Below are 14560 nucleotides of genomic sequence, written 5' to 3' on the forward strand. Positions count from 1 at the left end.
TGATTATGATGCACCCTTGTTGAAATTAAGCAATAATAACGTTGTTGTGCCAGCTACAGAGATTGACCTTAGTGAGAATCAAATTAACTACCTCCAACAAAATGTTGTTCCTTTAGAAGATGACGGAAATAATGGGATTGAACATTGTGTAAAAGCAGTTGATATTATCAGATCGTTTCTCAATGCTGACCAAGTCAAGTCAGAGTAGGTCAAAATATATTACAGAGGCTCATGCTAACATTAAAACCCTTTTATAAAAATGTTGTTTGTTGGAAATTTCTAAAGAATATTTTAAGGCTGAATTGCACCCAATAAGATTAGCTCTGAAGTACGTATTACTCTGACCTACCCAGTATCTGTAATGGATTTCAGTGTCTAGAACAAATTGCACAACTAATATAAATTGGTTACAAACAAAACAAAACGAAACATTTTCCTGAAAAGTTAAGTCATCCAGCTTGCATTAGTATGCTTTCTTACACAATGTCAAAGGACCAGAAAATGCTTTCTCTCATAACATTTATGAATTCTTCAGCAAGCTCTAAAAAACTTTGATATGTACAAGGAAGTTTTAGTGAGGGGAAGCATGTGCGTGCAACTGGTCATCTTTGAAAATCATCCAATGAATTAAAAATAACTTCGATAGAATCACATGCAATAACATTGCTTCCAGTGACGAAGTGTAAAAAACGACCAAGTGCTTTCCTTCTTAGAGTTTTAACATATCGCTCAAGATGGCCCATGGCTTGCCTTTCAGCATCATTGGATATTTTAGCCCTGAAAAGCTTATTAATCTTCTTGGCTGTGGGTTGCTTTTCCTCGTAAAGCTTTGCAGTTACATCTATTGATTGAAATGATGGATCTTGACCACTTTGAAGAAGCTATAAAATAGGAGACCAACAGCTTGCAATTAACTTATGTTTCTGTATCAACTCCTGGTGAGCTAATTCCAAAATAACCGAATCAATGTTCACAGCTGTGGGAGTTTTGCGACAACCCCACATTTCTAAGAAATCTAATACATCTTTGTTATTGTGATCAAAGTCTTTGCTTAGAAGCTAGTCAAGAACATTTTGATCTTCTGGTGCAATATAAAAATTGAATGACTTCAAGAGAAATTCCTTATTGTTGCTTTCTTCACCAAATAAACATGACATAACAAACAACTGTGACAGCTCTATAGGAAAGTAGTTTATTCTTTTGAATCCATTCACAGCAATTCTGGCTATTGCCTGCCATTCAAGCTTCTGAAGATCGTGCCTGATGCGAGGTGTCTTCTCATCCCCACCTGTGCTGACAGCTGTAAAAAATTCTTGCCAAAAATGGGTTAGGACGTTTCGTATTACCCCTTTCCCTTTACCTGGCTCTGGATTGCCATTGGCATTTATGACTACTATATCAAGGGAACAGTTTGAAATGTTTGGATCCATAAATATTTTGATGACATCATGGCGAATTGTTGATCGATGTACCAGGACATGTTTGTGTTCAACTGTATCATCCACTAGTATGGGAATGTGTGTATCAGCATCATTCGTGTTTTGGGCTAAAAACAATATATAAGAGAAGGCTAGGTAGTCATCAGAGCAATTCTTTATTTGTTGATAGCCATTGAAAACAATCGTTTTCACATCTGATGCCTGTAGACTTGTAAATGGTATTGTTTAATTTACAGAATGCAGATGATGATGTACTTTGACTAACATTTTGATGTACTTGTATTCTTAATCTACTTTATGTTTTCATAAAATTTCTGACAGAAACAAAAATAGTTTCTCGAAATAAATTTGACAAAAATGTTTTGGCAATTTCCTGCCCTGCGTATTACAGGGGTATGCCTTGTTTGCATCACACTTGAGTCACTGTGCATTTGCCTTTTGCTTTCTTAATCTACATCTTTACGACAAGGAAAAGTTGGCTGTTTTATTATATTTTTGCCTGAATTTTGTTAGCCTTCAATTTTGAGGGCTCCACATTCAATTTTCACAATATTTTGGTCATAGCAAATATCTGCTGATAAAATCAATTACCTGCTACTTCACCTGACAAAACACTTTGTTCGGGAGGTGTTGCAGATTCCAAAGTCCTGTTTTCTGATGGATCTAATGATAATATCAATGCACAAGTAAAAACAACAGCACAATTCAAATTAGAGCACTATGTAAGATACTCCTAATATTTTACCCTGCAACTCTGATGATGCCAAAAGGTTATCGGACTTTACAACATGTTGGGCTGAAGTCATGGAACCGAACCAAAATTCATTATATCTTCTGATTCATCTACATAATGATAATTTTAGTGCATATTTAAAAACGACAACAATTTTTAATTAAAGCAAATTTTGGGATTTATCTTGATCTTTTACCTTTTAGCACTGGGGATGTAACTAGGTTGTCTGACTCAGCACCTTGTAGGGAAGACGTTGCAGAATTCAAATTTCTATCTTCTGATGTATCTAATGATGATTTTTGTGTACAAGTAAAAGCAACAGCATAATTTAATTAGAGCACAATATAGGATTTATCAAATGTTTTACCATGTGCCACTGATGGTGTCACTGTACCATCCTCTTCCCATAAATTATCTGAAGACATTTCATCTTCCATTTCTAGAGAAAGAAAGTCATTTTCTCTGACTTGGAAGGATGTGCAATCCATAAATATGATATAACAATTTAACATATAAACTTAATGTAGTACCTAAATCAATATGACTTTCATGTTTGTAAATGTAGATCGTCCAGGTTGGTACAGTCCTGAGAAGGACTGTTTTTGTTGTTGTTGACTGACGTTTCGACAACCTTAGCGGTAGTCATCTTCAGAGTCAAATGAGGAGTAAACGTCAGGTTAGTTGGTTTCAACCATCTTACAGCGCGTTCAGACTGAGTGCTCCGGTACGGTGCTCAGGCACGGGCACCAATGTGAACACAACATTTTGATGGTGCCTGAGTCAAAGTGCCCGGGTTTGGGCACCCCCAAATTAGGTAGTACCCGAGTACGGTGCTCAGGCACGGGCACCAATGTGAACGCAAAGAACGGCGTCACAACAGAGATGGCGGGTGCTAAATGGACGAACGAGGAAACAGTTGCTCTTTTGAACGCTTATAACTCGGAAACTGTGCAAAACAACATTGATAGTATGAGCTCAAATAAAGAATTGTTTAACAATATACAAAGAATCATGAAAGAAGAGTCGCATACAGAAAGGACTGTTGATCAAATTAAGACAAAGCTGAAGAAGCTGCGAAGTGGATATGTAAAATTGAAGGACAGAATGAAAACATCTGGATCCGAACACCCATACTTCTCAAGCGCTCTTAGCAGCGTGGAAAAAATGGCTTTGAAGCACTGGGACTTGCTGCATGGAATTCTCGGTAAGATAGCATTATCACAGCTCTACCTAAAATCTTTGTTTTTCTACCAGTTATATGTTGTTTTTGAAAATACTGAAAACAATTGATGTAAACATAATTATTGATTAAATATGAAGGTACTAGGCCGGTTAATGATCCTCCTGAGGATCAGTTGTTTCAAAGTGAAAGTGTGGTACAGACAAAAGACTCTGGACAGGATTGTACTGGTCAATTGGTCACTGGTGTACATGCTACTAATCATCATGCTGCTGATCTCGATGTTGCTGATCATGATGCTGCTGGTCACGATGCTGCTGTACAAAATACAAGAAAAAGAGCTGGAAAATCAATTCAAAGACGATCCAATAAAAGAGCTAGACTAGTTGATGTGGTCAAGAGTTCTAATGATCAATTTGAAGAATTACAGAAGACATTGTCCAACAGTGTTTTAACTCCAGAAATGCGCGAGGTTGAACTTCAAGAAGACAGAGAATTTTTTAAGGAAATATTTTCTAATCTCTGTAACACAATGGTTGGAATGACTCAAATGTTGACACAGGCCTGTCATGGTGCGTCACAGCACGTACCTTTCGGCAATCCAATATACCCACAAAATACTCAATTTTCTCATCACATGACCCATGGTTTTCAACCTCATGTTTTATCAAGAAGCTCATCGCCATATAGTAGCAGTCCTTCGGATAGAGTGACACCATCACCTCACACTTCATCATGTGAAGATATTGATTTAGATCAATTTGCACAGCATGACTAAAATTCTCACGAGGATAACATACTTTACATGTCAGCATATAATGTGAAGGTCAGACTATATAGATTGTTAAGTTTAAGTTAAGTGATCAACTGTTGCATTGATTGGATTCTTGAATGCTTTGCATATTAATTAAAAGGTGCAATGGTAAACAGTTTTGTTTCTAAATACAAGTGATGGTAATTCATTTTTTATGTTGAAAAAAGCTTAGTTAGCCTTAATAGTGTTATTGTTCAATTATTGTGCAATTATAGACATTTTATCAGAAATGTAAAAAATAAAATGACTGACCATGTCTTTTTCTTAAGTGTATTTTATGCTTCATGCATTCAATTGAGAGGTTGAGAAATAAATAAGCTGTTCTTTCAAATCTTTGCAGTCTCTTCCTCATCTTTAATGAACTCTGCTTAATTTGATGATTCCTTGACTCAACTAACAATGTATTCTTTTGTTCAGTATTTATTTTTCTATTGAAGAGCCTTCCAAATTCTCAATAGATATGTGGGTATAAAGATAAGGGCATTAAACTAGGCTGTTATAGACTGGAGTGTGAGCAAGAATGACAAGTGTTATTGATTGTTTTGTCCCTACACATAAGAAACCAGGTAACATGATGAATTTAAACAGGAACAACTCTTTGATAAAGTAAAATGCTTAGCTTGTACATGTATAATCTGTCTATATTTTAATAAAGTTGCAGGTTTCTTTTTTGTCTTTTGTGAGCCAAGTAGGTAAATTTTTCAATTTGCTAAACTATGCTGCTTAAATGGAACTACAACAGGTAGTCCAACATCAGGTCAGTCACTCTGGTTGATTTTTCTCCAATTTACTGTTTTTCTTCAACAAGAATGTTTATTTGTGAAAGTCTGCAATAAAAACACTTCTTGGCTATCTTTAAGCATCAAAAAATTTTAAAGTACTTGATTGAATTTTCATTTTAGCTGTTGCCATCAATAATGAGAGACATACTGAGTTAGTACTTTTCTAATATCTTCAGCATTTTCAACAGTTTCATTTTCCTCTCTTGTTGAATTTGATTCTGAATGGTAATCCAAATCATCATTATTCCTGTCATCCCATTCTTGAAGATACTCAGCATTACCTTCCTGACATATATTGTGCAAAATGCAGGCGGCAGTAACATGGAGTGAAACCTTCTCAATGTCACATTCTAAAGGATGTAGAAGGCATCGCCACCGACCTTTCAAAAGGCCAAATGCTCTCTCAATTTGAATGCGTGCACGGTTTAACCTATAATTGAAATATTCCTTCTCATGTCCCAAATTAGCACCAGCATAGTTTTTCATTAGGTGTTTCAGTAAAGGATAAGCAGGATCGCCGATAAGGAACGGTTCAATGTTTTTTCCATTAATTTGTTTGGTTAAAGTACCACCCTCGATTAAATTCCCATTAATGGTTCTTTGTCCAATGTTTGAACAGCTGAAAACACGTGCGTCATGGGAATTGCCAGGCCAGCCAACAAAAATGTCTGTAAAGTGGCATTCACTGTCACAAACAGCTTGCAAAATTACAGAATGAAAAAATTTTCTGTTGAAGTAATCAGCATGATGCATTACAGGAGCCCTAATAGGAATGTGGGTGCCATCTACTGCGCCTAAACACTGGGGGATATTCCACTTTTTGGCAAAGCCATCTACTATTTCTTTTAAATTTCTACGCTCTTGTAAACGATTCAACATATATTTTTTTGTACGTATCAAAAATCTCAGAGCTTCGTTGACTTTTGTACAAGCTGTTGACGCTCCTACTCCGAATTTGTCTCCGATTTCTCGATAATCAAGACCCTTTCCTAGCCTTTTTAACATCATTGCTACAATGATGTTAACTGGTATAGCAGGTCGCAGCCTTGTGGATTGTCGACCAAGTAAACGCATCGAATTTACTAGTTGCAGAAATAGGCGCTTTGGTAAACGATAACTCTCCAGCCATCTTTTTTCGCTCAAGCCAGTGAATTCACTGTCCAAAATGTTTTTCATGCGAGGAAAGGCCCATACACGTCCACAACGATTATGATGTTTTGATTCAATAATATTATGAATTAAAGATCTTGTCTTGCAAAATACTTTTGTCACATGTAAAACTAAAGCACGATGACCCTGCAATCTTCTGCTGGATTCTGCTTTATTATGGTGAAACATTACAATAGATACGGCCGCCATCAAACATACCATAACCAGAGTGAAATGTACGCAGAGGCACGTATTGCACATGGTTTTAAAACTTGTTAACTATGGAAGAAATCAAAATAAACATAGACGAAACTAGTAAGTACTTCGTAGTGTGAACAGCCTGCAGATCTGTGCCCGAACCCGGGTATCGTTCTCCGGCACTCAGTCTGAACGCGGCCTTAGTCAGACGCATACGCCAACAACTCTGGTTCAACTACCGCTGCAAGGATTTTGGTCTCGTTCCGGCAGGACTTAGAATTAAGTCCCGGTTGAACAAACAAGAGGCTATTCAGATTGTCAACACACAATACAATGACGTAAGAACCAGATAACAAATACGGCTAACCTGACATTTACTCCTCATTTGACTCTGAAGATGACTACCGCCAAGGTTGTCGAAACGTCAGTCAACAACAACAAAAACAGTCCTTCTCAGGACTATACCAACCTGGACGATCTACATTTACAAACATGTAACGATACTCCCGGCTTCAAATCATTTACTTTAATGTGACTTTCCTCATTAAATTGATTGTTTTCCTTCTTAAATATGGAAAAGTTTCAGAATGTCATTGCTATTAGGTGTTATTGCATCAAAATGGACAACTGTATATTAAGTTTATAAAAGAGTCAATCAATCATGGAATATGGTGACTAAAAATAGCATTTTTCAGCAATAAGATAATGACAAATTTCCCACCTGTGATATAGATTTTTGTCCAGGTGCAGACACAATTATTTGTTTACTTGGACGAATATAAACTGGTTTGTTTTGAAACAGCCGCTGCAGTATTGCCCCATCAATGCCCTGTTGCCCAGGTGCCAAAGTTGGAGCAACCAAAGATGTATGAATGCACATCAGGATTTCGATATCAACCCGTGGAGGAACCTTTCCATCTAGCGCCTCCATTGTGGTGATCGTTACTTGTGCTACGTTTTTCCTCTAGTGAATCTACATCCTGATATCACATGACCTTTCTCCATTAAATAAAGACGCGCTCCCTGACGTGGGACAACAGCAGTGGAAGGTCCGTCAAACAATACCAAGTCACGCATGAAGGTCCTGTTATTGATCGCTTTGACTTTAGGTTCCTTAGCTTTCTTGCGACCAACATTTGAAGGACGTTGTCCTTGAAAATTGTGCCTCCGTACAAAATTTCTGTTGTTTTGATAGGCTGAATTTTGTCTACCGGTTGCAAGCCTGGAATACGATGCTTGTAGTGTTAAAGAGGAAGTTGTTCCAGTAAAAAGGCACCTGACCTCTCTTTCGCCAGTTTCTTGGGGAGAAATGCGCGAATTTTCTACAATATTATTCGGAACGCCATTTTCTACAGCCATTGTTTACTGAAGACCATGTTATGTTATATAGATTGACACGAAGTTTTTATAATATAAGTTTCGCAACCGCTATCCAGTTTGCCACTCAGAAATCTCGACGTATGGTTGATTTTCTCAACTAGCGTTTCGTTTTTTCGACCAATGCTTAGTTTTTTCAGGTATCGTTTATAATTTTCAACAGCAGTTTAAAACAAATTTGGACACATGCTTGCTTTTCTCATATGTCGCTTATGATTCTCGACAAGCGGTTGGAATTCTCGATACATATCGAAAAAATTATTCATATGCTGTAAAAAACTCTCCCTTATCCATATTTAAAATATTTTTATCTTCTCTAGTAATTTGTGCACTGTATTTACACCTTGATTTTTTTGTTTACAAATCCAAGTATTGTCTTTATTTCTTCTACCGTCTATAGATTCCAAACATATTTTAAAATAATCATATTTTTCCTGATTGTTATAATAAATTCTTTAAAAATAGGGTCCTGCATGAACAAGTTCTACAAGTAAAAAATTCTCATTCATTCTTCTTCATGTCTTCATTTGTTCATTCATCTTTATATGTGGAATCAATAACCAAAAGGTAATATAAATTTGATTTTTATCATTTTTCTTGAGTGTATTCACATACAATTGAGGATAATTTGCAACAATATCAGAATGTTTTGAATCCTCATCATACCATTTTTTTAAATCAAATAAATCAGAAGAAACTAACAAATCGTTTAACAAGTCAATATATTCATGAACTAATGAAATTAAAGTAGCATGATCTTCTAACACCAGTTTTTTCAAATTAAATTTTCTCTTCATTTCTTGTTACATGTACGCTTTATTTATTATTTCCAAAGTTTCATGACGGATAGATGCCATTGATATCTTTATATCCAATATACAAACCAAAACTTATTAATATAACATGAAGCAACGACAATATTGATAAAACTGAATAATAATTTCACAACAAATGTTTATAAAGCAACTATCCAATTAAATACCTCGTTATTCACATTTTTCCTTAAAAGCAAATCATCTTCATTTTCTTCATATTTATTTAAAAAGAAAAACACCTGTTCTTTTTTTTCTTCATTATGCCATAGGGCATTTATTAAATCATTGTTCAATTGTTCATTCTTTAAAATATATCCCATAATCTAAATATATTTATGAATATTGTTGCCAATGAAGTGCCAGGCGGGAAACGGATTCTCAATATAAATATTAGAGCCCAACAAATAATTTTCAACATAGTCATAAACAATTTGGGCATGAAAAGTCTCATAACTAGAGCAGAGTTTGAAAAAGCGGTGTAATAGGCCAGAGATTAAGTTGCGTTTGTAAGAAAGTGGGATAAAGCTGTGAAAGTTTGTGAGAAGACAGGTGAATGTGGGTTTACAATATACAGAAGTGGTGAATTTGTCGTTTGAGCGGTAAATGTCAATGTCTAAAAACGGTAGTCGTCCATTATTTTCCGTCTCAGAGGTAAAAGTGATGTTGGGGTGTTGATGGTTGATGTATTCTAAAATGAGAGGAACGTGATCAAGTGATTTAAAAAGGAGGAAGCAATAATCGACATATCGTCTGTAGAGAATAGGTTTGAATTTGTGGGGACAGTTTTTCAGCCAGTTTTGTTCATGGAAAGACATGAATATGTTGGCAAAAAGGGAGGCAATGGGACTGCCCATAGCAACACCATCAATTTGGTGGTATAAGCGGTCGTTAAACATAAAGTGGCAATTTTTAACAGATAGCGTTAGTAGATTACTGAATTCGGTGCGGGTGAGTCCATGAAATTGTTTATGGTTAGTAAAAAGAAGATCACAGATGATATTGATTGTTTCATGAAAGGGAATGTTGCAGAAAAGAGACGTTGCGTCAAAACTAGCCATAACAACTTTGCTAGAGTTGATGTTGGTGTTAAGTATTTCTTGTACGAAGGAGAATGAGTCCTTTATCATGAAAGAGTTTGTGGAGAAGCATCGGAATGATCTACTAAAATAATTACTAGATCTCTCCTTTGACTGGAAAACGCTATACTAACCCATTAATGTCAAGTATTCTTTCTCATAGTAACTCCTCCAACCACCCTGCTTCGCCAGACGATTTTAAAATCATCTCATCCTGCTCCGACACATTCGACCTCATGATCCAGGAAAGCCTCCTCATCTCCAAACTAAAACCTTCACTTAACACCCAAGGCAGCTCCATCCTCTTAAGCTTTTCTAGTCTCAACACCTCATCCTAATAATACATCACATCACACTTACACAGCCACAGTAATCTGATACCTCAAACTATGTAAATAACTTTATATATATCTATATTCTTGTTAACTTCCTAATTAGTCTAAAGATGTCTTGAGTAAAGGCGAAACGTCACTCTTTTAATAAATTTCATAAAACCAAATTGTTTATGACTATGTTTAAAATCATTTTTTGGGCTCTAATATTTATTTTGAGAATATATATGAATAGAAAAAGTCAATTGCTCATTAGAGATAATCATATCTTTTAAAAAATTTTTCTTTTTTTTTCTGGTATGTTCTCTCATTCAGAAAGATATGCTTCCGCTCTTTTTAAATTTTGTTCCATTTTAGACCAATAGAGTTAAGAGAAGCAGCAAAAGAAACTCTCTTAAAAAACTTATATCAATATAATGGATAAAATTTATGAATTTTTAACTGAGTTTAATTGTACTAAACGTACATATATATATAGCTTACCAAATAATTATTAACATATAAGTGAATTACTTTCCTCCACATCCTACTAACCAGAACAGATAACGGTACACTAAACACACAAATATACCGCGAAACCACCCACACAGACCAAATACTCGATTTCAACAGCAATCATCCAACACAACACAAAATAAGCTGCATTCGAACACTTTTCAACAGGATAAACACTCATTGTAACACCGAAGAAGCCAAAAAAAACCAGAACGCAACCACTTATACTCCACATTTACTAAAAACAATTACCCTAGAAACTTCATAAGCAAAACTATATACAAAATACAAAACAAAACACAAACCGACAAAAGCAACAAAAAACCGGACGAAACAGTAAAAATCGCCACATTACCATACATAAACGGAACATCAGAAATGACTGCCAGACTTCTTCGACCATTTAATATTAATGTCGCCCACAAACCTACACAAAAAGTCAAGTCGTGTTTCACCAAACATAAAGACATAACAACAATTCATTATACAACTGACGCAATCTACATGATACCATGCAAAGATTGCTCAAAGTAATACATAGGACAAACATCAAAGAAAATCTAAACAAGGCTCAGAGAACACAAAAACGCCATAAGACGACGAGGTCCGAACTCACTAACGGCAGAACATACCCACGGAAACAACCACACATTCGACTGAGACAAACACGCACGCGAATTTAAAGAAGCTTGGTATAGTGGAGACAATATATTAAGGATTAATATATTAAGTATATACTCTGATGATGGCTTTGGAATAAAGTCGAAACACGGTGCCATCCAGTAAACTGCTATAGTGGCGAGAATCTCTCGTCCATACGCAGTTTAAAAGAGATTTGACTCGACTCCAATCCCTGTGGGCTTGGTAGCTCAACTGGTAGAGCGGCGGACTAGTACCCGAAGGTGCGAGTTCAAATCTCGTCCAAGTCACATGTTTTTCATGTGCATGTAAAAAACCGTGTTAGGATTAATATATTAAGTATATAGTGGAGACAACGACACTATAAACAGACATATGGACATGCCCGTCATATACTCACAACTTAAGAAAAAGGACAAAAAAACTACAAACAACACCAAAACTACAACATTACACTCTAATAATATTAACACCGATCATATTCACCATACACCAAAACCCAAGGCAACGCATTTCACTACATCCAATCACATTAATCCACTCGCTAATCCAATTACGCGCTCTAAGCGTCTACAAGCTAAAAGCAAGTGTAAATAATATTTCCTCATTCTGATGAAGGCTCGAAGCAACGAGTTGAAAGCTCAATAAAAATCATTTTATATAATGCGGAGAATCTTTTATTTTTATACATTAAATATGCCTGGATTACCAATCTCTAAACATATATATATATTGGACTTACCGAAAACGAATTTAAGACTAGACAGAAATCACACTGCCTCTTTCCGCCACAAAAAACTACGAAACTCGACCGAACTCAGTAAGCACATTTGGACCCTTAAAGACAGCAACATTGACAACGACATCTCAGGGAACATCATCACACACAGCAAACCGTACAACAGCACTAGTAAAAGATGCAAACTTTGCATCAAAGAAAAATTCTTCATCCTCTACCAACCATCCAAATCATCCCTCAATAAACGCAACGAACTTGTTTCCTCTTGTCACCATAGATCCAAAACTCTCCTATGTAATTTGTAACTATACACCTTAATTAATACTCTAACTTCCGTCGTCTAACTTGTAACCATACACCTTAAAGGGGTTATATCACGAATTTTAGCCCCCCCTTTTTTATTAGCTTAATTGAAAATTTGGATTATTTGAAGAACTATGACATGTCGCTGGACTTAAACAGATAAATATAAGTTGCTTAATTTTGCCTCCAAAGTCGGGTACTTTTTGCGAATTTTTTACGACGCCATATTGATACTTGTGACGTAGATAGTTGAACACGTCTGTTTCCGTCAATATAATATTATATTATAGCAGGTGATTTTGTTGTCGTTTTTCTTGTGTTAAAAACAAATAATGACAGTATTTTCAATAAAATATTAAAAAACAAGTTGTCCGGAAAGTATGGCTTCAAATCAGTGCTCAGATAATTCAAATTCGATGTCTGAATGCGTATCTGATTCGAGCTCGGAATCCATGGGTTATGTCGAGCATTTAAACGACTTCGCATATGACGATGAACCGCTCGCAGGAGATGGTGATGAAGTGCATACTCCAGATGATCCCGATGGAATTCTCCCTGCGACCTTAGAACAACGAAGTGATGGCGTAATTCCACTCGGTGAATGATAAGTTGTTGTTTTCTCCTGTTTGTAATATACATAAAGTTACTTTATAAACCACAATGCTCCCACGTTTCAGGTGTAATTGTCAATGCTGTCATACCGATTTGTTAGAAGGCGCATTAGAGTACAGATGCTGTAAGGAAATAGGACCAGCTTTGCAGAAAATGACATTCGATGGCAGCATTGAGAAAATATCATGCATAACACAGCATGCCAAATTTGGGCCTTTAGTTCATGAGGCTGTCCTTGAAAACGTCGGGCCACTATTGAGAGATAGGAATGGACGTGCTTATCGCCGCCAAGCATCACAATCATTAAATATGTAAGATTGTAATTGTATGAGAAACAATGTTATCGTCAACATTGTTTCATCAACAATAATTAGTCCAACCTTTTTATTTACTTCAGGTACTTGAGAGCTGTGGCATACAGATGGTTGATGCGATGGTTTTGTGGGTCTATGGGATGGGAGAATACTCGGCCTTTACCTGCTTGTGTTTACCACTTTATTCGGAAAGCATATCCAAGTGGTAACACAAAAGGTTACATACCATCAGAGGGGCGATGATGCAAAGGTCTTTAACTTGTGCACTGTAGAGACTGTTGGCCTTCTTTGCTGAGTTTAGAATGGTCAGGAAATATGCCTAGATGAAAACCAAATAGGAGATACATGGATGCACTATACGGTAAAGAAAATCTTTTCTTCAATGTCAGTCTGGGAAAAAGAAAAATTATATGGAATTAAATCATAGCATAAATGTAAAATGGAAAATAGCAAGCCACATGAACTTATCTTATAAGGTCTTCACACTTGAGTGCACTGCATCCACAAAGGGCATGTTGAGCATTAAACTACAATAAAAAAAATTATTCATGAAAATTAATTAGTTGCACAATCGAGTGAGATAGTCATCTTCAATCTGACAAGTATACATACCATTCAATGTTATATTAATACTGTAATCATCAGGAAAGGTGTGTATATCAGTGCCCAGATAGGGAGGCTAGAGGGTACTATCACTTGCCTAAGGTGAACCCTCAGGCTGGTGGTGGGAAGGAGGTGCCTTACTTCTCCATTCCAGACAGGCTCCAAGCAATGTCTGACCACTACCCTATCATCTACCAACTTCAATTTATTCTTTCTCAGTGAAGCATTGACCTCGAGGATGTCCTTTCATTGGAGCTTTGCATTTAGTACATTTGCGAGTGCTTTTATTCCCAGAGCTATTTAATATTTGATCTGCATCATCTGTTAGGTCTTGTAACTGCTGTCTTTGCTGTTCCACTAAGGAAAAAATGCAGATCATTACATCCTAAAATAATTGTAAACAATACCATTATCCCATACTTACAGCATGGATAAAGTGCATGACTGACATACTTGTTCCTCGCAACATATTTTTTTACTGCCTCAGCCTTGGATCGTTTGTTGGGAAACTGGCTGCACAAAGGTTCGGGTGCTTTTCCTCTATATCTTTCCATTATAGTTGAAAGTTCTTGTTTATTAGACATGAAAAGAACATTCTTTACTTGTTCAACATATTCTAGAAATTGATATGAAAAATAATTTGTTACTGATGCTTCAATTCTCATGCTCAGCTCCATCACTAGTAGATGGTACTTCCTCATCGAGAGAACATGTTTCCTTCAGCGATGGCTTATGGAGAGTATGTCGAATAATCTACAAAACATATATCGAATTTACATATGACAAAAGAAAAATTAACATAAACAAGCGTAAACTTACTTGTCTGCGCTTTCGATCGGTTATTTCGTCCTGTAATGGTTCAGGAATCCCAGCCACATCAATGGTTGGGATAGCATCTTTCTTCAACCTTCTTTTGAGCGTGACTTGCACGCTCAAATTAAGGTCAAAACAAGAATCTTC

The 14560-nt window shown here is 36.2% G+C and overlaps 1 protein-coding gene and 1 long non-coding RNA gene across 2 annotated transcripts; both read right to left on the reverse strand.

Moving 5' to 3' along the window:
- Positions 1 to 5077: 5077 nt before the first annotated feature.
- Positions 5078 to 6319, reverse strand: LOC124456892 (putative nuclease HARBI1). The gene has a single exon (XM_047007200.1). The coding sequence runs from the start codon at positions 6317 to 6319 to the stop codon at positions 5078 to 5080; it is 1242 nt and encodes a 413-aa protein (XP_046863156.1).
- Positions 6320 to 13440: 7121 nt separating this feature from the next.
- LOC124457573 lies at positions 13441 to 14248 on the reverse strand. Its single transcript, XR_006952663.1, has 3 exons — positions 14025 to 14248; positions 13610 to 13957; positions 13441 to 13524 (listed from the first exon to the last, which is right to left on the reverse strand). It is a non-coding gene; the product is annotated as an uncharacterized LOC124457573 (long non-coding RNA).
- Between the last annotated feature and the right edge of the window lie 312 nt (positions 14249 to 14560).

Source organism: Xenia sp. Carnegie-2017, unplaced genomic scaffold (genome assembly GCF_021976095.1).
Source record: "Xenia sp. Carnegie-2017 unplaced genomic scaffold, XeniaSp_v1 HiC_scaffold_6, whole genome shotgun sequence".
NCBI lineage: Eukaryota > Metazoa > Cnidaria > Anthozoa > Malacalcyonacea > Xeniidae > Xenia > Xenia sp. Carnegie-2017.